General features: G+C 63.3%; 2 protein-coding genes and 1 long non-coding RNA gene across 6 annotated transcripts; 2 read left to right on the top strand and 1 right to left on the bottom strand.

The window, feature by feature from the left end:
* The first annotated feature begins 6,624 nt into the window (after positions 1 to 6,624).
* TMEM141 (transmembrane protein 141) lies at positions 6,625 to 8,555 on the top strand. The gene is made up of 5 exons (XM_003996082.6): positions 6,625 to 6,770; positions 7,102 to 7,168; positions 7,330 to 7,413; positions 7,637 to 7,744; positions 8,113 to 8,555. Exons 1-5 carry the CDS (start codon positions 6,717 to 6,719, stop codon positions 8,124 to 8,126), a joined length of 327 nt encoding a protein of 108 aa, XP_003996131.1. The 5' UTR covers positions 6,625 to 6,716; the 3' UTR covers positions 8,127 to 8,555.
* A 1,925-nt stretch (positions 8,556 to 10,480) lies between these two features.
* Positions 10,481 to 17,930, bottom strand: LOC123381795. Its single transcript, XR_006589238.1, has 2 exons — positions 17,401 to 17,930; positions 10,481 to 13,027 (listed from the first exon to the last, which is right to left on the bottom strand). It is a non-coding gene; the product is annotated as an uncharacterized LOC123381795 (long non-coding RNA).
* Positions 11,215 to 19,827, top strand: CCDC183 (coiled-coil domain containing 183). Of its 4 annotated transcripts, none has more exons than XM_045043905.1 (14): positions 11,215 to 11,349; positions 11,758 to 11,879; positions 12,346 to 12,423; positions 12,631 to 12,798; positions 13,016 to 13,120; positions 14,994 to 15,116; positions 16,384 to 16,509; positions 16,602 to 16,656; positions 17,222 to 17,322; positions 17,949 to 18,082; positions 18,354 to 18,522; positions 18,611 to 18,718; positions 18,789 to 18,885; positions 19,607 to 19,827. In XM_045043905.1, exons 1-14 carry the CDS (start codon positions 11,280 to 11,282, stop codon positions 19,723 to 19,725), a joined length of 1,575 nt encoding a protein of 524 aa, XP_044899840.1. In that variant the 5' UTR covers positions 11,215 to 11,279; the 3' UTR covers positions 19,726 to 19,827. The 4 variants fall into 4 exon arrangements, with proteins under 4 accessions (XP_044899840.1, XP_003996132.4, XP_044899839.1 ...); XM_003996083.6 differs by having other exon boundaries at positions 17,922 to 18,082; XM_045043904.1 differs by having other exon boundaries at positions 16,602 to 16,668.
* Positions 19,828 to 19,967: the final 140 nt, after the last annotated feature.

Raw genomic sequence — 19,967 nt, 5'->3', positions numbered from 1 at the left:
CTGGGCGGGAAAAGCCAGGCGCCACCCTGGAAAACGGTGTGGCAGATTCTCACAAAGGGAGACGGTCCTGTCCCAGGCAGTCAGTCGCGCACCTCGGCACTGACGCAAGAGAAATGAACCCGCACGCGGATGTTCGGAGGGCTCTATTCACAACCAGTAAAAAGCGGAGACAAGCAAATGTCTTCAGTGGGTAAGTGGACGGGTGGGGTCCCTCCGAGCCGGGAGCGAATGAAAAGCCCAAACCATCCGCTCGGGTAAAGAGCTTAGACAAATCCCAGATGCGTTTGCTGAGTGAGAGAAGCCTCTCCGGAAAGGCCACGGACCTGCCAGACTAGGCACGTCCCTGGGGACAGAAACTGCTCTGGTGGCAAGAACAGGGGTGGTGGGGCGGCGGAGGGCAGAGGGGCACGCAGACACTTTTGGAGCCCGGACCCTGGTGGCCATGTGCCTGCATCTGTCAAAACCCGCAGATCTGTCCCCAGAAAGTGAGTCCTACCGTACGTAAATCATACCTTGTTTAAAACACACACGCACAAGCTCCAAGATCTTCCTCAAAAACACTCCCCTTGGGTTGGGGGACAGGAAGGCCAAAGGAGTGCCAAGTCCCCAAGTCCCCACGCCCCAAGTCCAGAGCTCCAAGTACCCAAGTCCCCAAGTCCCCAGCCCCAACTCCAGAGCTCCAAGTCCCCAGGCCCCAAGTCCAGAGCTCCAAGTCCCCACGTCCCCAAGTCCCCAGGCCCCAACTCCAGAGCTCCAAGTCCCCAGGCCCCCAAGTCCCCACACCCCAAGTCCCCATGCCCCAAGTCCACATGCCCCCAAGTCCCCAAGCCCCCAAGTCCCCAGGCCCCAAATCCCCACACCCCAAGTCCCCATGCCCCAAGTCCCCAAGCCAAGTCCCCACACCCCAAGTCCCCATGCCCCAAGTCCCCAAGCCCCCAAGTCCCCACACCCCAAGTCCCCATGCCCCAAGTCCCCATGCCCCCAAGTCCCCAGGCCCCAAATCACCACACCCCAAGTCCCCAGGCCCCAAGTCCCCAGGCCTCAAGTCCCCAAGCCCCTAAGTCCCCACACCCCAAGTCCCCAGGCCCCAAGTCCCCATGCCCCCAAGTCCCCAGGCCCCAAGTCCCCACACCCCAAGTCCCCAGGCCTCAAGTCCCCAGGCCCCAAGTCCCCAAGCCCCCAAGTCCCCAAGACCCCAAGTCCCCAGGCCCCAAGTCCCCATACCCCAAGTCCCCAGGCCCCAAGTCCCCACACCCCAAGTCCCCAGGCCTCAAGTCCCCAGGCCCCAAGTCCCCAAGTCCCCAAGCCCCCAAGTCCCCATGCCCCCAAGTCCCCAGGCCCCAAATCCCCACACCCCAAGTCCCCAGGCCCAAGTCCCCAGGCCCCAAGTCCAGAGCTCCAAGGAAAGGGTGGGGGCAGGACAGACGTGACCTCCAGCCACAGGACTGCTATGCCAGGGTGGTGCGTCAGTCCTTCCTCCAGCCAGCGAGGACCGAGGGACAGACCCCCCTGAGGAGCCTCAGCGGTGTGAGGCAGCGCCCCAACCCACAGAAGACACACCTGCCACCGGCGTGCCCCTGACCGGGGTCTTGAGTGCCATTCGGCCACCCGCCGGCCCCCCTGCTCCTCGCCCCCCGGGACGTGCTCTCCACACCGTGGCCGGAGCGAACCCTGAGGGGCACAGATCTGGAGCATCCCTGCTTACGACCCTCCCGAGTCGTCCGTCCCCGAGTCGTCCGTCCCCGAGTCATCCGCCGGGGCACCTGGGACGAAACCCAGCCTCCGGCGGCATCGGCCCCCTGGCCCTGCGGCCCTTCCAGCACCTGGGGGAGCCTGCTGCTCCCGGGGCGGCTTCCGGCCTCTGCCTCCTCCAAGCAGCCCTCCTCGCACCCCAGCGTGCACCCCACCCCTGGTCTGTTTCCTCCGGGCTTTGAGCTTAACATTTTCCTCCGTGTTTATTTACTCTCCTCCTGCTGCACATGCTATAAACTCGGTGACAGCGGGAGCTCTTGGTGGCCCGTTGGCTTCTGAGGCCCCACAGGGGGTTCTCTGTTCACAGTTGCGGATGAACGAGGGAGGAAAGTCACGTCGGCCAGCGGGGGGCGCTACACACCGTGGCCTCCGGAGACACCGCAGCACTCGTGGCCAGGGCACAGGCTGTGTGGGTGGCCTCAGCCTGCCTTGTCCGTGGCCGCAGCAGGCCCTTGAGGCCGCAGCCTCGTCCCCCGAGCCCCCCAGAGTGCACGCAGAGGGCAGCTGCCGGGCCTCCCCCGTCCTGCCCACCCAGCACCCTGGAGGGCAGTGCTCCACAGCCACACACAGCAGGCTCTGTGCGTGGGGAGATGGGGGGGGTGCTCCCCGCTGGCTGGACCCTGAGCTGAGGAAGGGCTCGGGCGGGGCGTCCGGCCCGCCGGGAGCGTGGTCGTCCTGGGACTGTAAACCCGCTTCAAACCGCAGGCGGGCTCGGCGGCAGTGAACGACAAACACAGAGCGGGGGACGGCGCCCAGAACAGGGAGGACCGAGGACCGACCGGCCGCGTCGCTGATGAGCCTCGAGCGCGTCGTGCAGAGACACAGAGACCCGAGCCACCCCGTTCTGCGGACCCACAGAAAGGCCATCGGTGGCTGCCGGGGCTGGGGGTCCCGAGTGACTGGTCAACGGGTCTGGGTCTCCCCCAGCTGGGGCTGCCCGGCCCCCGCACACACTTATGGCTGAGCTGTGGGGTCGCGAAGTAAACCCCACACTGTCAGAAGTGACACATGCTGCCGGAGGCCATCCTGGCCTTCACGGACGACACAGGTTATGACACAGACAGAGCCACAGACTTAATTCCGGGAAAAAGAAAATGCACACGTGAAGCTCACCTCACGCCCCACCCCTACTCCAGCCGGGGTCAGGAGGGCCCGGGCACAGACAGCCCACCGGGGGCGGGCATGCACAGACAAGGCCCAAGGCACTGAAGGGTGACCTCCCTGGAGGCAGGGGTGCATCCGGCTATGGCTTCTGCAGCCCCCTCTCCCCTCACCTGCAGAGACACCCTGGCCCCAGAGCTGGGGCAGGGTGGGGGACTCTTTCTTGACGATGGGTGGGCACTGAGCAGATGGCATCGCCCTCTCAGCCCCTGGGGGAGACCAGGGGCACAGAGGAGCGGGGCCCCAGCCCCAGTGCTGCGGGGGTGGGTGCCATCCAGGAAGGGCCAGTCTGCCCTCCAGGGCTGCCCCAGACAAGCTGAGCCCCTATGCCCTGCCCACTCTGCCAGGGCTGGTCCAGCTCCAGATGTGAAAAGATGCAGGGAAGGCGAGTTCTCCGAAACGCGGACCACACCCTGGCCTTTCCTCCGTGTGCCTCCTGGGGCCAAGTCAGACAGAGATGCCCTGCGGGCTGAGGAGGAGGCCCCACTGTGGGTCAAGGAAGGCTCTGGCCATGAAGAGGCCACCTCCTCCCCTCTCAAAGGGAAGCAGGGACTTCCAGCAGCTCCTGGTGAGAGGTAGGGAGGGGTGAGGGCGGGGGGAGCCCCTCCCCTGCAGGCTGTGTGGAGGGGTGGGCCCTGGGCCCCGCCCAACTGCAGCACAACCACCCAAGAGGCAGGAACTGGGGCTCCCCCGAGCACCCTTCACCTGCTCCTGCCCTTGTGCCAAGCTCGAGCAGCCACTGAGGACAGAATTGGTGGGCGAGGGGCCATCTGGCTTCCCTGCCTCGGCCCCTCCCAGCGTCATGCTGTGAAGGCCAAGGGGACAGGTGTGGGGGTTGCCACCTTGCCCAGCAGCGCCTTTACCCCCACCCTGGGGTCTGAGCCCTGAGGGGCGGAGCCCTGGGACTCAGGGGTTGGTTGGAGCCGGCACCCCCAGCGTGGCTCAGACCCAACACTTCCCTTGGAGGTTCTTGTTCTGTCCATCTCCGCTCACCAGAGCTATCCCAGACCCCACCGGCTTGGTTCTCCAGCTTCCTGACGATCCAGGAGCCCCAGGATCCTTCCAGTCACTTCTCACTGGTTTCGGTGGCCCAGGGCTGCTGACTGTCTCCCCCAGGCCCAGCCATCAGGTTCGTGGCACTGCTCTCTGCCCCCAGACCTCTGCCCTCGGGGGAGAAGCAGTCTCCAGGTCTCCGTGCCTCCACCCTGCTGACCACAGAGGGAGTCCGAACTGTGCTGACAATGTCAAGGGCCCCCTGGCCCCCTGCCTAGTCAGACTCCACCCCAGGGAGCCCCTGCAGGAGCTGGGAGGGCGGAGGCCAGATCCTCCCTATGGTCACTGGGGGCCTCACCTACACAGTTCACCTCGACCTTCTAGAACCCGTCCTCCCCTCCACCCTTTGACCTGGGTGGGTCAGCTCTGCTGCTCCCAGCTCTAGGTTCCTGCACGGGCTCTCAGGGTCCCCTGCACCCCACCCACGTGCGCATAGTTTCTGTGTAAACACACGACCCACTTTCTCCTAATCTGTGGGTGCCCTCTGTGTCCCTCCAGGAAATGGGTCGGGGCTGGGCATCTCTGCCTGGGGCTTCAGGAGGGGCCCCTGCCCCCACCCTCACCTGGAATCCAAACCAGGCAGCTGCCTCCAATGCTCCTGTCCCTCAGGTACCTTCAGCACCCCGATCACAGGCTGCAGGCCACCGTGACCCTGCCCCAGCTTCAGTGTGCAGGGCAGTCAGGACGTGGGCTCTGCGGGCCTGGGTCGTCCCAGCCCCCACCGTTCAGCAGCCAGGCCCCCGTGCCTCCTCCTCTTGCCAAACCTGGGTGACGCGTCATGCCCCTGATGGCAGGCCCGAGAGCTCGCACCCATGAGAGCACCTGTGGGGCCAGGTGGCGACCTCAGCCACCAGGTTGCCTCAAGTCAGCCTCTGGTCCACTGGCAGCTGCCCCACCCGGGGTCTGGAGATCCTCCCATGTGCCGGGCCTCCGGTTTTGCTGGGGCAGCCACACTAAGTATGGGAATGAGAAGAGAAGGAGGAAGAGGAGAGAAAGAGGGAGGGAAGAGGGGAGGGGGAGTGGAGAAGGGAGGAGGAGGAGGGGAGGGGTGGGAGGACAGAAGGAGGGAGAGAAGGAGGGGAGGGGAGGGGAGGAGGGAGAAGGAGAGGGGAGGGAAGAGGGGAGGGGGAGAGAAATGGGGAAAAGGAGAGGACGAGGGGCGAGGGGGGAGGAGAGGGATGTGAGGAGGGGAGGAAGCAGAGGGGAGGAGGAAGGGGATGGTGTCCTCCAGGCCAGAAGAGGGCACAGCCAGGCAGGAGAGGGGCTGACCCCACCTCGTTAGTGAGAGGCCACTGTGGGGTACCCGACCTGGAACCAGGGAGCAGCACGCGCAGAGAAACGGGGTGGCCTGCTCTCTGGACCCTTGTGTCTCTCCTCCGTCTCTTCCCCTCCAGGGCCCCGGGCCAGGAGGGAGGCCCCTGTCCAGGTAAGAGGGGCTCGCGCAGACATGTCAGCACACACGCACACACACGCACACACTCTAAGGAGTGGGCATGTGGGAGGCAGGGGGTAGGAAGAGCAGGAGAAGCCCATCCTGGCAAAGGGAGTGTGGACGGCCCAGGATGGCCTCCTCGGGGTGCCGGGGAGGGGGCGGGGGCACCAGCCTGCAGCCCACCCTCCCCTGTTGTGTGCGCAAGCGAAGGTAGTGGGTCTGGGGGTGAGGACGGGGTTACCATCCTCCGAGTCAGCCCTGCCTCTCCCGGCCTACAGAGGAGCCACGCCATACAGTGTCAATCGGGGGAAATCACGAGTTACAGGCCCCATGGGCAAAGACCCACACCACCCCTCCTACACGAAATCCAGGCCCCTGCAACTCAGCCTGTGAAAAGTCTCCATCACCCTGAACCCTTGCTTTTCTCCAGTGGGCTTTGGTTCAGGACCCCTCCCATTTCCTTCTTCTCCATAAAATAACGTTTCTCTCCTTTGTTGGCCTTGTCTGTGGTTTTGCCGTTAGCTTGCATATCCCAAATTGCAATTCTGTGCTATTCCCCAATCAACCCATATCTGCTGGTAAAATAACTTTCATTCTTAAGGTCAACATGGCCATTTAGTAAAAGGCCGGAGCCTCAAAGGAGGGGTCTTGCCTCAGCCAGAATGCTCAGCCTTGGCCACTGGACAGGCACTGCCCCCGAGTCAGGAAAACAGCCCAGGCCTGGCCTCATCCTCAGGCCAGGCGGTAGCTTTGCTTCTCCACCGTGGCTGGGGCATACAGGTAAGCTAGACCTGCCCACATGTCACACAGGACCCAATAGCCCAGGGAATCTGTCCATTCCCAGGTCCCTGTGCCAGCTGGGACTTCAACGTTCTGACCGGCGACCTAAACTGATGGTCAATCTCCCCCAGAAGACCTGGCCAGGACCCAGCCTCACTCCCCTTCTACTTCAAAGGCCACCTGAGTCCCATCGCCCAGACTACCCACCATCACCCCCCACCCTTCCCCACCTTCTCACAGGACCCTAGACACCCCCCCCACCTTCCGACACAGGCCCCGCCCCTCTTCTCGCTCCCGCCCCCTCGGCATGTCCTGCGCAGGCCCGCCCTTCTGTTCGGCCCCGCCCTCTCCGCCGTCCTGCGCAGGCCCGCCCCTCTGTACGGCCCCGCCCCCTCCGCCGGGTCCGGCGCAGGCCCCGCCCTTCTGTTCGGCCCCGCCCTCTCCGCCGTCCTGCGCAGGCCCGCCCCTCTGTTCGGCCCCGCCCCCTCTGCCGGGTCCTGCGCAGGCTCGCCCGCTGGCTCCCGGTGACCCGCCAGACATGGTGAACCTGGGCCTGTCCCGGGTGGACGACGCCGTGGCCGCCAAGCACCCGGTGAGAAGGCCGCCTGGAACGCGGGCCCCCGACCTCAGCAGCTGACCTGAGCGGAGCGGGTAGAGGATCCGTGGGGGGTGGGGGGGGAAGGGGGGGAGGGGGGGAGGGGTCCTCGTCAGGGAAAAGGGACAGGGACGGGGGGGGGGGGGGGGGGGAGCCTCCTGCTGTGGGGACCGGGGCATCCTGGGTGGACATGCAGGCAGGTGGGATGTGTCCAAGCCCTCAGGGCCTCACGATGAGGTCTCCTTCCTTGCGGCCCGAAGGAGGGACGGGAGGGACGGTAAAAGAAGCGGGAGGGGAACTGAGCCCTCAACCCCCTCCCTCATCCCAGGGACTCCGGGAGTATGCCGCGTGCCAGTCGAGCGCCTTCGTGAAGGGCATTTTCACCTTTGTCACAGGTAGGCTGGGTCCCCGTGTCCTGGGGTATGGAGAGACCTCGCCCTCCTGTCTCCCCCTGACTCCCCGGCAGGTGGCGTCAGGTGCTGGGAGCCTGACAGGTGCCGGGGGCGCTCAGCACCTCGTGGACAGGCTGGCTGACGGGGACCTTGGCTCTTGGCAGGCACCGGTGCAACCTTCGGCCTGCAGATGTTCCTTCAGAGGAAGTTTCCGTACCCCTTCCAGTGGAAGGTGCTGGTGGCCGTAGGTGGGTACTCCGGGGCCTGTGCCTACGGCCTTGGAAATGCACCTGATTGCCAGAGGGGATGCTGGCTCTTCGGCAGGGGTGGGAGGCCTGCCTCCTGGGACGGGGTCCCAGGTCTCAGTGGGCGTCCTGCCGCGTCCACCGCCACCATCTGCCCAGGTCCCCTTTCCCTGAGAAGTGCAGAGACCCAGGCCCACAGCCCACTGGCCCCTGCCCCTGTCCCCAGTCACAGGCTCAGTGGCCAGCTATTGGGTGACCCGAGTGGAGTCGCACAGATGCAGCAACCTCTGGCTCTTCCTGGAGACGGGGCGGCTCCCCAAAGACCTGGGCACAGGTGAGAGGCTTCTAGAGACGGGCGGCTCCCCAAAGACCCCGGGCACAAGGGAGAGGCTGGGGGCAGTGGGAAGCAGAACCTGAGGGCCCAGTGCCAGGGGCTGAGGCAGGCAAGCCCAGGGTCCAACGTGCCGGCTGGACAGGGCCTCTCCCTGCTGGCCTGTCCCTCCTGCAAGGGCGGGAGTGGGAGGCACGCCAGACCTTCCTGAGCCCTTCGTGCAGGAGGGGTCGGGGGCCCTGAGGTGGGGGGAGTGCAGAATGAGGAGTGTGGGCACCCCGAGAAGAGTGGCCAGACACCAAGCTGACTGATCTCAGGCCTGGTCAGCAGCTTAGGGTGCGGTTCTAGCCGGCTCCCTTTATCTCCTACAGATCGGCGCAGCTAGGAGAGCTCCAGCTGGGGCGCAGAAGACCTGGGCCAAAGACTTCCGGAACACAGCCCTCAGGGCGTCTGCACCCCAAACTGGCCCTCTCCCCCCACAAAGACCCTCCCCACACCCTAAGGTGACCCAGCGGGTGTCCCCTGCACACAGGCGTGGCCAGATCTGCCAAACCTGTGCAAACTGCTTCCACACCGGCCCAGGAGGTCAGACCAGAGGGGCTGTCCCCATGGTGGTTGGCTCCCATAGGGCAGTGAGAAACACGGTGGCCACCGAGGCTGCAGAGGGTCAGAGAGGCTCTGGGCACTTGGCGGAAGGGCCATCTGCATGCTCTGGTGCTCTGACACTGCCTGTCTGGCCCCGGCGTCCCCCACAGTCAGAGGGGACAGCTGCTGCTGGGGGGCGCTGGACAAATAAATGCCTTGCCCTTCTCCAGCCTGAGTTCTGCAGCCATCGGGAAGCACGTCAAAGCAGATGTCACCTTCGCATCATACACGGGAGGACCTGCCAGGGCAGTTCCTAACACTGAGCCCCAGAATCAGGCCCTGCGGGCACTGGAAGGCCACCACCATGGCCTTGTCCTATGGGACCCACTTCCACACAACCAGTCCCGGAGGGGCAGAGCAGAAGGTGTTGGGCCAATCAGCGCCTGACTCCCAAGAGACGAGGGGCAGGAAGCGGCTGTGCCTGCCTGCCTGCCATTCCAAACCCACCTATCAGACTCGTCCTTCTCTCCAGGGGAGGAGGAATCGAGGGTTGGGGGCAGGCCAGAGCTAGCTTGCAGAAGCTCCGTCCGCTTGGCAGGCAAGTTCTGGAGTGGGTAAGATGACACACACCCCACCCTCCCCAGCAGAGGAAGAGGCAGAGATCACATAAAACCTGGGCAAGTCCACCTTCCCAGTAACCTGAGGACACACAGGCACAGGGCCACGCCGCCCCAGCCCTGGCTCAGCTCCCGTACCTCTCGGCCTAGCCAGTCGTTCGAAAGAATATTGTGCACCTACTGCGCAGCAGGGAATCTGTTAGCGGGAAGGCACAATGACAGGAAGCCCGGGATAACCACGGGGGGAGCAGGCCGGGGTTTGAGTTTTCTTTCGTGTCCAAGTGGGTGGTCCGGGACCCACAGGCCGTCAGGGGCCCGGGCTCGTTTGGCCCGCTCCCTGCTGTGACGGCCTGTATTCCAGAGCCACCTCGTGGTCCGAGATGGTGACAGCGGTGCTAGTTCCAGTCCCTGGGGAGGAGGACAGCTCCCTCCCACCTGTGCTTACACTCCATTGGCCAAAACAGAGTCCCATGATATCCCTGGTGCCAAGGCGCCTAGGGGGGGGCAGCCTTGCTCTGGGCCACCACGTGCCCCACTAAAATTCAGAGGGTGTACATCTGCGGAAGAAGGGAGAAGCAATATTGAGGGACAGTGAGCAGCCTGGCCTCAGGCCCTGGGAGAACAGGGGGCAGAATTGGCACTGTAGGGAGCAGACCAGGCCCTTGACGGGTCCTTCCAACCCCCTGAGGTCTCAGAGGGAGGGCAGAAGCTGAGCTTGGAGTTTTAAATGGGTCTGGACTCCCCTTTTAAAAACTGGCAATGACTTGGGGCGCCTGGGTGGCCCCGTCGGTTGAGCGTCCGACTTCGGCTCAGGTCATGATCTCGCGGTTGATGGGTTTGAGCCCCACATCAGGCTCTGTGCTGACCGCTTGCTCAGAGCCTGGAGCCTCCTTCGGATTCTGTGTCTCCTTCTCTCTCTGCCCCTCCCCCACTCACGCTGTCTCACTCTGTTTCTCAAAAATAAATAAATGTGTAAAAAAAAAAAAAAAAACTGGCAATGACCAGAAAGCCGAAAAGGTCTGTGTGAGGTCGTGGAGGACCTGCACGTGACAATATCTGAGTGAAGGCCATGGTCATGAGTGGGGTCCCCAGATGTACATGTTGGACCCCTAACCCCCAGGACCTCAGAACATGACTGCACTTGGAGATCAGGCCTTTAAAGAAATGGTTGTGTTGGGGCGCCTGGGTGGCGCAGTCGGTTAAGCGTCCGACTTCAGCCAGGTCACGATCTCGCGGTCCATGAGTTCGAGCCCCGCGTCAGGCTCTGGGCTGATGGCTCGGAGCCTGGAGCCTGTTTCCGATTCTGTGTCTCCCTCTCTCTCTGCCCCTCCCCCGTTCATGCTCTGTCTCTCTCTGTCCCAAAAATAAAATAAACGTTGAAAAAAAAAAGAAAAAAAAAAAAAAAAGAAATGGTTGTGTTGAAACGAAGTGGGCCCTGATCCACTCCGGCCTGTGTCCCTGTTAGGAGGGGAGGTCACAGACACGCACAGAGGGACGGCCATGTGGGGACACAGCGAGAAGATGACCACCTACAAGCTGAGGAGGAGCCAGCTCTGCTAACACCTGGCCTCTAGGATGTGAGACGAGCAATTGCCATTGTTTCAGCCACCTGCCACTTGGCTGTGGCGGCCCCTGCAAATCCATGCGGCGCCGCTGGAAAAAGCAACCCATCTGGTGTGCCTCCCTCAGGGTCCCAGGCTGGCAGGTGTTCGGAGTGCTTAACCCCACGGGAAGCTTGGGCTGCACACGACCCCGCCTGGGGTAAGCGGCATCGAAACTAGACCCGGGAATTGCCCCAGGAACGTGGAGGTGGAGCAGGGCGGGCTCCAGGCAGCAGGTGGAGGTCAGGGCGGGGTGAAGTCGTCCGGGCTGACAGCTGAGGTCTCATGAGCCAGGTCGCCCCGGGTGTGGAATCTGAGCTTGGGGTGGGGTGAAGAAATGGAGATCCCATAAGGCAGAGATTAGAGGTTTTAGGAGGCTCAGCGGAGGACAGCCTTGGGGTATGGAGGGGATGGGGAGGGTACAGGGGGCTGGCGCGGGGTGCTGTGTCAAATCACCACAAATCACTTCCTTATGGAAAGTGCCTTGACCCCAGCAGTGCTCCTGAGCAGACAGCAGCTGACCCGAGCATGCAGGGGGCAACCCCAAGGCTGGCGGGGGGCACAGAAAGGGGGCAGGGAGGGCCGGGATCTCCAGGGCCCCGTGGTTGAGAATCTCGGCCCCCATCACAATGGGCTGAGATTCCGGGGACGTGAACTGCTTGCGGCTCTGTTGAACAGGCCCAGGACAGGGAGGGCGGGAGCTGCACGGGGGCCTGGAGGACCCTGACGGCCACCATGAAGGCATGCAGCGAGGCAGATGTGGAGGGGCAGATCCAGGAGCTGAAGACAATCACTCGGCTCCAGGGTGAGCCCTCTGTCCCCCCACCACCACCCCCGGACCAGCCTGCCTGGCCCCATGCAGGGCCCAGGGGCTTTCAGATCTAACACAGGGCCAGTCCAGGGCAAACAAGGGCTAGCGGCCACCCCCCCCCCAACAGACCTGAGAGGAGGGATCAAAAGGGTCTGCCATGCAGGGGGCTTCACGGAGATTTGTGAGCACAGTGAGCCCCAAAGCCAGAGAGGACGTTCTCTGGCCATTGGGTCTGGAAGGGATCACAGGACGCGCCCACCTCTGGCTGCCACCTCACGTCCCCCACTGCACAGCACAGCCATCACTAAGAGCCATCCAGATAAGCACTGCTGGGCAGTGAAGCCTGTGGCCCTCGAGTGGGGGCAGGAAGGAGCATCTCCGTGCCCCCCCTCCCCCCACCAGAGCAATGCCGGGCACTGCAGATCCAGGCCGTAAAGGAGAAGACGGTCAAGAACAGAGCCACGCTGGCTCTCCTGCACAGCACCATCCGCCGTGGGGCCCAGGACTGGGCTCTGGCCAAGAAGGTGAGCAGCCCTGCTCCCCCTCCCTGCTGACCACGGGCTGGGGATGGGCACATGCTGAAACAGGCCCACACACAAGGGGACAACAAGGACCTCCCCCTTTTTCCGCTCTTACCTCTCAGGAGCCAGGGGGCATCTTGGGGAGGGGCTCCCCAGGACCTGTCACTCCAGCAAGCCCGATGGGCAGGTTCCCCACCGCCCACCCCAGATGGCAGGGTGGGCCTGATGGGGAGCTTTTTCTGGGCTCCCCCTACAGCAGGGGCCCCTCTGGCTCTCTGGCCATGTAGGGGAGACCTGGGTCCTCTTCTCCTGACTCCCATCACTTCTGAGCTGGGATAGCCTGGATGGGCCCTCGCTGCTGGGCTAGCACAGGCTAGAGAGGCCCGGGGAGAATGCCTGGAGGGAGGGACTGGTGGCTGGGGGTACACAGGGAGACCGGGGTCCCAGCTCAGCCACCACCGCTCTGCAGTATGACCAGCAGACCATCTCCAAGGCCTGCGGGAAGGACATGTCCATGAGGTTGGCGCACTGCCGCTGCTCCATGGAGGTAAAGTGGCAGGAGGGATCCCTCGGCCTCGCCCGGCCAGCGCACCGCCCCCCCCCACCCCGACCACCACCACTAAACCACGTTGCGGGGCCGGTGGCGGGCAGAGTGAGTTCCCAATCCCAGGGGTCCCGCCCCGCCAGCCCCGCTGTGCGCGGTCCCCGCGGCCCCTTGCGCACCCACGCGCGGGCCGTGCCCTCCCCGACCCAGGTGGCGCGGGAGAAGCTGCGAAAGTACGTCTTCGACCGCGTGAACGTGCACAACGTACTGATCCACCTGGTGCGACGGCGGGAGCAGAGGCTGGAGAGCCTGAAGCTGGAGCTGGCGAGTTTGCGGAGGCAGCCCGACCACACCAAGGAGGAGCAGCGCCTGCGGCAGGTGGCGGGCGGGGCGGGGCCTCCGGTGGGAGGGGCGAAGCTCCTCCGGGAGGCGGGGCCCCGGGAGAGAAGGATGGGACTCCGTTGGGCGGCGGGGCTGGGAGAAAGCCACACGGGCAAACCCTCCCTGGAAGAAAGCGCAGCCTCCCCGGTCGGCCTCCAGGTGGGCATCCACGCGGTCTGTCCCAAAGCACTGTGTGTCCTCGGGCGACCCCCAGGTCATCCGCCAGCTGGAGAACAACATTGAAAAGACCGTGATCAAGATCACCGCAAGCCAGAACATCTACCTGCTGTACGTGGACCTGCTGGATTATCTGAAGAAAGTGAGCCCCCTCACCCCACACCTCAGCCCAGGGAGGTCATCTGGCCCGGAGGGCGGGAGTCTCAGGCCCCAGCCTGCACGCAGGGCTAGGATCTCAGTGGGGACCTCAGCCTCCCGGGCAGGGCCACCCCTGCCACCACCACCCCCTCCCGTGGGGAGGGGGCTGCAACTCTCCTCCAGGCCGGTTTGCCTCTGGGACAGAGCCCTGCTTTAGGCCCCAGCTGAGCAGGGACACCCTGCACCTGTAGGTGGAAAACATTCCATCAAGAACGTGTAATTTGCTGTTTCAAAAAGGCATATTATGGGACACATCAGAATTGTTTGGGTTTTCTTGCACATACTTGATGGTTCGGTTTTTATCTTGCCCCATCCTGTATCGTTGCCTGGCCTCCGAGGGCAAAAGATGGGCCCTGAGCCTTCAGAAGGTCCCTCATCCCAGAGGGACTTCATAGACGGCAAGCCAGTAACCTGGAGCTTGCTGCCCAGTTCTTTTAAGCCAGCCGCCCTGCCCCCAGCAGAGGAGGCCTGGAGGAGGCCCCCAGGGGCCACAAGTCCCACTGGGAGGGAAGGCCAAGAGGACCAGAAGATGGGAGGGCTGGACGGTGGGGGCCCTGGTGCCGAGAGGAGGAGGGGCACAGGGAGAACGAGGAAGTTGTCCACACTCCCTCACCCCAAGGCTGGGGCAGGGGGGCGTCCTGGAGGGCAGCGCAGCGAGCCAGGTGACAGGTGGAGATGTGGTGGGATGGGCAGACACCGGCCCTCTTCCTGGCTGGGGTCGCAGCCCCCCAGGCTCTGCCCAAGCTGCACAGGCAGGTGTCACGGTCCTCCTGCCTGTCCCTCTTGCCTCAGCCCCCTGTTCCTAGACTCAGCCGAGGCCCTGCACACCTCGCCTTCCTGGGCCCACCACCCCACTCCGGCTGTTACCTGGGGTCCAGACCTCCTTCATGTGGCCAATTATGTCCCCCGGGGGGCATGTTCTTTTCAGAACATATGCAGTTTTTAAAAATGACTCCTGGGGTCATCTGTATTTTTTTTAAAAACTAGGGAAATTCTACATTATGTAGTTATTAACAACAAATGACTAAGGGTCAAGATAGATATTGGGGCACCTAGGTGGCTCAGTCGGTTGAGCGTCCGACTTCAGCTCAGGTCATGATCTCACAGCTCATGAGTTTGAGCCCCACGTCAGGCTCTGTGCTGACAGCTCGGAGCCTGGAGCCTGGAGCCTGCTTCAGATTCTGTGCCTCCCTCTCTCTCTGCCCCAACCCACTCACATTCTGTCTCTGTCTCCATCAAAAATAAATAAACATTAAAAAAAATTTTTAAGATATATTAGATATATACGAGCCTGGCTCTGAGCTTAATACTTCATTACATATAGATTCTGACAGCAGCCTCGTGAAAGAACCAATTATCGATAGGTGGGCACACTCAGAAGTGAAGTGGCTTTCCCAAGTCCCCCTAGCCCGCTGGTCAGGGCAGCCTTGGCCTTGAGCCCTAGTCTCTGACCCCACGTCCGCGTTTCGAGCCCCTCTGCTATGCTTCAGACAGCAGCCACTCCCCAGCCGCAGGCTCCCCCGGGGTGGGGCACAGTCACCGCTCACCCGGTGCCACACCCCCATCACAGCCTCCTTGGAAGTGTGTCTGAGTGTCCTGGGCAGTGGGAAGGCCCACCAGGGAAATGCCGTCTGCCCTCCTGAAACGGTGCTTTCCCTGCTCTGTGCCTGGTGGGGGCTGGGGCCCCAGGCCGGACCCTCCAGTGTCCTCAGGGCCCACACTGTCTGGGGTAAGGAGTGAGGGGCAGCATCTGCTTGGCCTGGAGCCCCGGGGCCATCGGTTTCTGTGCCCACCTGCTCCCGCCCCTTTCGATGCAGGAACTGGCCAGCTACCCCACAGGGCTGGGCAAGCTGCAGAATCTCGTGGGTGACTACTGCTCAGAACTGTCAGACATGACCGTCATGTCCCAGGATGCCATGATGATTACAGATGAGGTCAAGGTGAGCTCGAGTCCCAGGCCTGGGGATCCCGCAGGTCCCTGTCTCTGACCCGTCTGGCCCAGGGTCTGCAGGGACACTCACAGCCTGCGCTGCCCACAGTCACTGGAGGGACCCAGCAGCCACCTCACTGGCCTGCTCTGCTCACACACTAGGCCCCTGGGCAGAAAGAGTCGCCCCTGGGCATGGAAGCCAAGAGGTAGACACGGGAGGGAGAGAGTTAGCCCGGTGCAGGCAGAGGCCATCCATTCACCAGGTCTGCACCAAGGCCTCCTCAAAGCCCTTGTAAGTCAGGCGTGCATCCTCCTCCCGATGGAACCATCAGCGGTCCATGAAGAAATGTCACACAACCACTGGGCCGTGCTTCAGAGACGAGTGCGTGATGTGGGGCCACTGGGGGGCCCTTAGCTGCTGAGGGAGGCAGTGCTCAGGTAGGGCTCTGCATATAACTGAGCGGTCCCAACCCTAGAGGACGAAGGACAACCAAGGTCCTGGGGCATAACGGGGCCAAAGGAGGCACGGCTGGCTGGAACAGAGCAGGTGCAGAGGAAGGGAGCCTTTGAACCAGTGGAGGCAGTGGGGCGGGGTGGGGGGGGTTAGGTGCTGGCCCCCCACCCAACCTGGAGCTCTGGGAGGAGAAATTTGCGTTTCAAAAACGGCCATGCTCTGGCTGCAGAGGCTAAGGGTGAGCAGAGTCCAGATCCTGGTTGCATGGGACAGACCAGCGGTAGAGCTGGGTGCCTGGTCATCACTGCGGCCCCAAAGCCTCTAAAGGTCACCCGATGACGTGTGGGGCCAAGTCAGATGTGGACGGGGGCGGGGAGGGCAGCGTGCAGGACGCAAGGGCAGGTGTGGAGGGATGATAGATTTAGCCGCCAAAGCAGGACACTCGGGAAGAGACGGGGCCTGGGGGAAGATGCTGACCTCCTTTTTAGACTGGGGCATCACTCCAGTGAGTTGTCAGTGGAGCCGGCTGAGGCAGCGGGGGGCCCAGGCTACAGAGAGAAACGGGGTCCCTGAGCCGAGGCTGCAGTTGCAGAAGGCAGCACCCCCAGGGGCCAGGTGGGGGAGGCGTCCAGAGAGGAGAACGGAGGGCCGGAAGGACTACGAAAGCCGCAGGCCTGGGCACGTTAGAACGAAGGGGACAGCCGAGAGCTTCCAACACTAGTCCCAAACCTAGAAGATCGGGACTGAAACCGCCGGCCGGCGGGACTTAGCCCCACGGAAGCCGTGGTGAGACGGACCCCTGCCCCACCGCCTGCGTCCCCAGATGAACATGAGGCAAGCGGAGGCGACTTTCATCGAGGAACGCAGGGCACGGGAGAACCGGCTCAACCAGCAGAAGAAGCTGATCGACAAGATCCACACGAAGGAGACCACCGAGAAGTTCCGCCGGGTGAGTCCCTGCAGGGCCCTGGGGCCGCACGGCGGCGGGAGGCCCCGCCCCCGCAGAAGACGTCGCTCATCCCCTCCTCCCCCTCCTCCCAGGGCCGGCGGGACTTGGACTTCCCCTCCAGTCTCATGGGTGCAGAAACCGTGAAAGGTAACCTGAAAGGTAACCGCTCAGCTCTCTGCCCGCCCCCAGCCAGGGTCCCAAAAGGCCGGCAGGGACTCAGGTCTCTGCGAGGGCTGCCGGGGCGAGGGAGACAGACAGACGGGCCCCTGCCTGTCCCCACTAACCCGCAGAGGCTGAGTGCCAGCAGCCACAGCCCGCTCTGCAAGGCACTGCTCCCAACCTTGGGCTTGCTGCTGAGTGTGCTCGAGCCCCCAGTTTTCTCAGCTGTGAAATGCACTTAACGGTGCGGTCCCCTGGCTTCCCAAGGCTCGACCACCCAGTGATTCCTCACAAGGGTTGTGTCAAGCCCCCCGGGGCCCCGTGCTGCCTCTGAGAAGTGCCAGGAAGCACCCGTGCCAGGCACCCGCCGGATGGAGCTGCCCTGGGGCGTCCCTGAAGGGCCAGCTGAGGGGGCGGGGGGAGCAGGGCAAAATGCAGGGGACTCCGACAGCCACCCGCTCGGCTGGGCACGCAAGGAGATGTCTGATGGCCTCGGGCAAAGCTCCCGTGACCCTCCTGCATGCTGGCCCCCCTTCCCCTCTGCTCTGCCCAGTGAGGAAAAGAGAGACCTCCCAGGCTGATATCCAATACCGGACAGACGTGACTGCTTTGGTGGAGAAAGTGAAGATGGCCGTGCAATGCTCCCACCTCTGGGTACTGCCCCCTGGCACTCCTGGGGTGTGGGTGGAAGGCAGGGGGCCCCCGCCCCAGCCCAAAGCCTGCCGCGGGTACCTCTTGAATGAACGTGGGCACAGAGCCGTGGCTTCACGGCTGAGAGTAGAGAGCACGCCGGGACAGGGTTGGCACATCCGAGCCGCACTCCAAGGGCCACACAGGGCCCGCTGGGACTGGAGGGAGGACCCAAATGCCGAGACCTTCACCTACGATCCTGTCCCTTCCTAAACTGCCAGGACCACGATGAGAGGCTGACACTGCCTGGCCCTCCCGTTTAATCCGATCTGGCTTTATTATTAGTAAGCTTAGCTCCCATCCACGGCCCTGACTTTGGACGAGTGGCTCAGAGCCCCCGGCAGTCTCTCAGGGGTGATCTCCTTGCCTCTGCCTTGGGGTGTCTGCCCTCTCTGCTCGTGCTGTGAGCGACACGCAGGGCCTCACATAAAGCGCTTCACCCAGTGCCTGGCCGCGGTCAGCATCGTTCCTGACCGCTGGGGGGGACCCCGGAAGAAACCAGTTCTGGGGGGGCCCATGCCTGCCTGGCCCACACCCGCTTCTCTCCCCACGGGCCCGGCCAGGACATCGCCGGCCGCTTCCTGGCTCAGAGGACCACGGAAGACAACCTCGGGCTGCAGGTGGAGGGCTGCGAGCGGCGGCGGGTGCAGCTGGAGGCCCTGATGAAGAAGCTGGAAGCGGAGGAGACCGCGCTCAAGTTCCGCCAGACGCCCAGCTCGGCCAGGTACCCCAGGAGGCCCCTGCCTTCCGCCGGGGCCACCCAGCGGGGCCCTCGTGAACAGCCCCTGTGGGCGGGGCCCGGCTCAGAGCCCAGGGTGTCGGCTGCCAACGGGCCTGTGGGTGGCCTGGCAGGTGGGCCGCGAAGGCCCAGCCGGGCGATGCCACGTGCCCACAGCTGAGCTCTTGAGCCCCCGAGTTTAGCACGACACCCGACGCAGGTCTGTGGCCGCCTGCCCTCGACTCTGTGCCACCTCCCTCCCCACCGTCCTCAACAGCTTTAAGTCTGTCGAGAAGAAAATGAAGGACATGCTGAGAGAGGAGGAAGAAAGGCTCCAGCTGGCCTACTCCAACATGACCAAGAGCCAGAAGCTGCTGCTGACCATCCAGATGGGCATCGACAACCTCTACGCCCGGCTGATCGGCATTGCGCTGCCCACAGCCCAGGTACCGGCCGCAGCGGGGCGGAGCCGTCTGCACGGAGGGTCCCTGGGAGAAGCCAGGGTAGAGATGAGACCCTTCTCCGGGCCTACAGAAAGAAGTGCTCTCCAACACCCTCGACGCGTCCAGCAAGCTGGCATACTGTGAGGGAAAGCTCCTGTACCTGGCCGACAGACTGCAGGCGCTGTCCAGGACCGAGGAGGTAGCCCGAGGCTGGGGGTGCCTATTCGTCCCGTGTACCCTTGGAGCTGACAGTGCCCTGTGCCCTGCAGGTCAACGCAAAGGTGAGGGATACCCTGGAATCCTCAACTCTGAAGGAGAAGCAGAACTGGAGGATCAGCTTTGAAGACCTGGAGGACGATGTGATAGGTACAGGCTCATTGGGGAGGGGGCGTGTGGCAGATGGTTCTTTCTGGCCAGGACACCCTAGAGGCACTGGGGGGCTATGAGGACAGACAGGTGTGTCTCTTGTACCCATGGGATTTTAATTCACGGAAGGGACTTAGTGAGGACATGGAGAGGCTGCTGCTGTCAAAAGGAGAATTTACTAACTTTCCTGACACATGGGAGCATCACTGCCCACGAGGCGGCGGAGAGGAGCAAGGGGAAGGCCGAGGCCAGAGCCTTTATGGGGGTTTCTGTGGGAAAGGCAAGGGAGGGCAGGGTAAACAGCTTCGCATGGGCTTTTGGAATAATTCCAGTGGGCTTGCCGTGTAGGGGCCGTCCCCAGTTGTCTGGTGCCTGGGCCTGGGTTGATTCAGGCGGAGGATTATTGACCTGGTGTGAGAGTGTGACATAGAAAGGGGGCTGGGGCGTGTGGGCTCTGGATCGTTCGGTTTGCAGGAGAGACTACCCCAGCGGGCGAGGCTTCTGCTGTCTCTAAGGATTGGCTAGCCCTGCGAGGGGACAGCCTCTCCCCGGTCTGTAAGACCCCACATGCCAGGGCATCAGGCAGATAGAAAATAAGAGAAAATTGCTAATAGCTGGCCGGGTGATGGATGCAGGCCAACAAAGCCCGCACTGTAAGCGAGTTCGCTGGAGCAGAGGGGCTGCAGAGTGCAGCTGCCCTCCTCCTGGACCTCCTTTCTAGAAACCTTCCAGTTCGCAGACGTGGACCACAGCTACGTCCCCTCGCGGGCCGAGATCAAGAGGCAGGCCCGGCGGCTGATCGAGGGGAGGCTCAAGGTGGCCAAGAAAAAGAAGAAGTAACCCGGAGGAGGAGCCCCTGCCCCGCCCCGCAGCCCCCGCCCCCCAGCCGGCGCTTTGTTACACAAATAAACATTTTTCCAGGACTGCCGGGGGGGACCGCGGGAGAGGAGTCTCGGAAATGAACCCTGCGGGGACGCAGACGTGGGGGGATCACGTTGGGAAGTCTGCGGAAACGTGTGGTGCTGGGTGAGGGGCCAGGGTTAGGGGGTGAACGGCGGTGGGGGGGAGGGGTCCGGCGAGGA

Source organism: Felis catus, chromosome D4 (genome assembly GCF_018350175.1).
Source record: "Felis catus isolate Fca126 chromosome D4, F.catus_Fca126_mat1.0, whole genome shotgun sequence".
Taxonomy (NCBI): Eukaryota; Metazoa; Chordata; class Mammalia; order Carnivora; family Felidae; genus Felis; species Felis catus.
This window is presented reverse-complemented; position numbering and strand designations above follow the sequence as displayed.

Coding starts and splice junctions, on each gene's coding strand:
- TMEM141 (XM_003996082.6), top strand. CDS start 6,717: ATGGTGAACCTGGGCCTGTCCCGGGTGGACGACGCCGTGGCCGCCAAG. Junction 6,771..7,101: donor CCGTGGCCGCCAAGCACCCG/GTGAGAAGGCCG, acceptor CCCTCATCCCAG/GGACTCCGGGAGTATGCCGC. Junction 7,414..7,636: donor GAAGGTGCTGGTGGCCGTAG/GTGGGTACTCCG, acceptor CCCTGTCCCCAG/TCACAGGCTCAGTGGCCAGC.
- CCDC183 (XM_019816815.3), top strand. CDS start 11,280: ATGAAGGCATGCAGCGAGGCAGATGTGGAGGGGCAGATCCAGGAGCTG. Junction 18,523..18,610: donor TTGCGCTGCCCACAGCCCAG/GTACCGGCCGCA, acceptor CCGGGCCTACAG/AAAGAAGTGCTCTCCAACAC. Junction 18,719..18,788: donor CGCTGTCCAGGACCGAGGAG/GTAGCCCGAGGC, acceptor TGTGCCCTGCAG/GTCAACGCAAAGGTGAGGGA.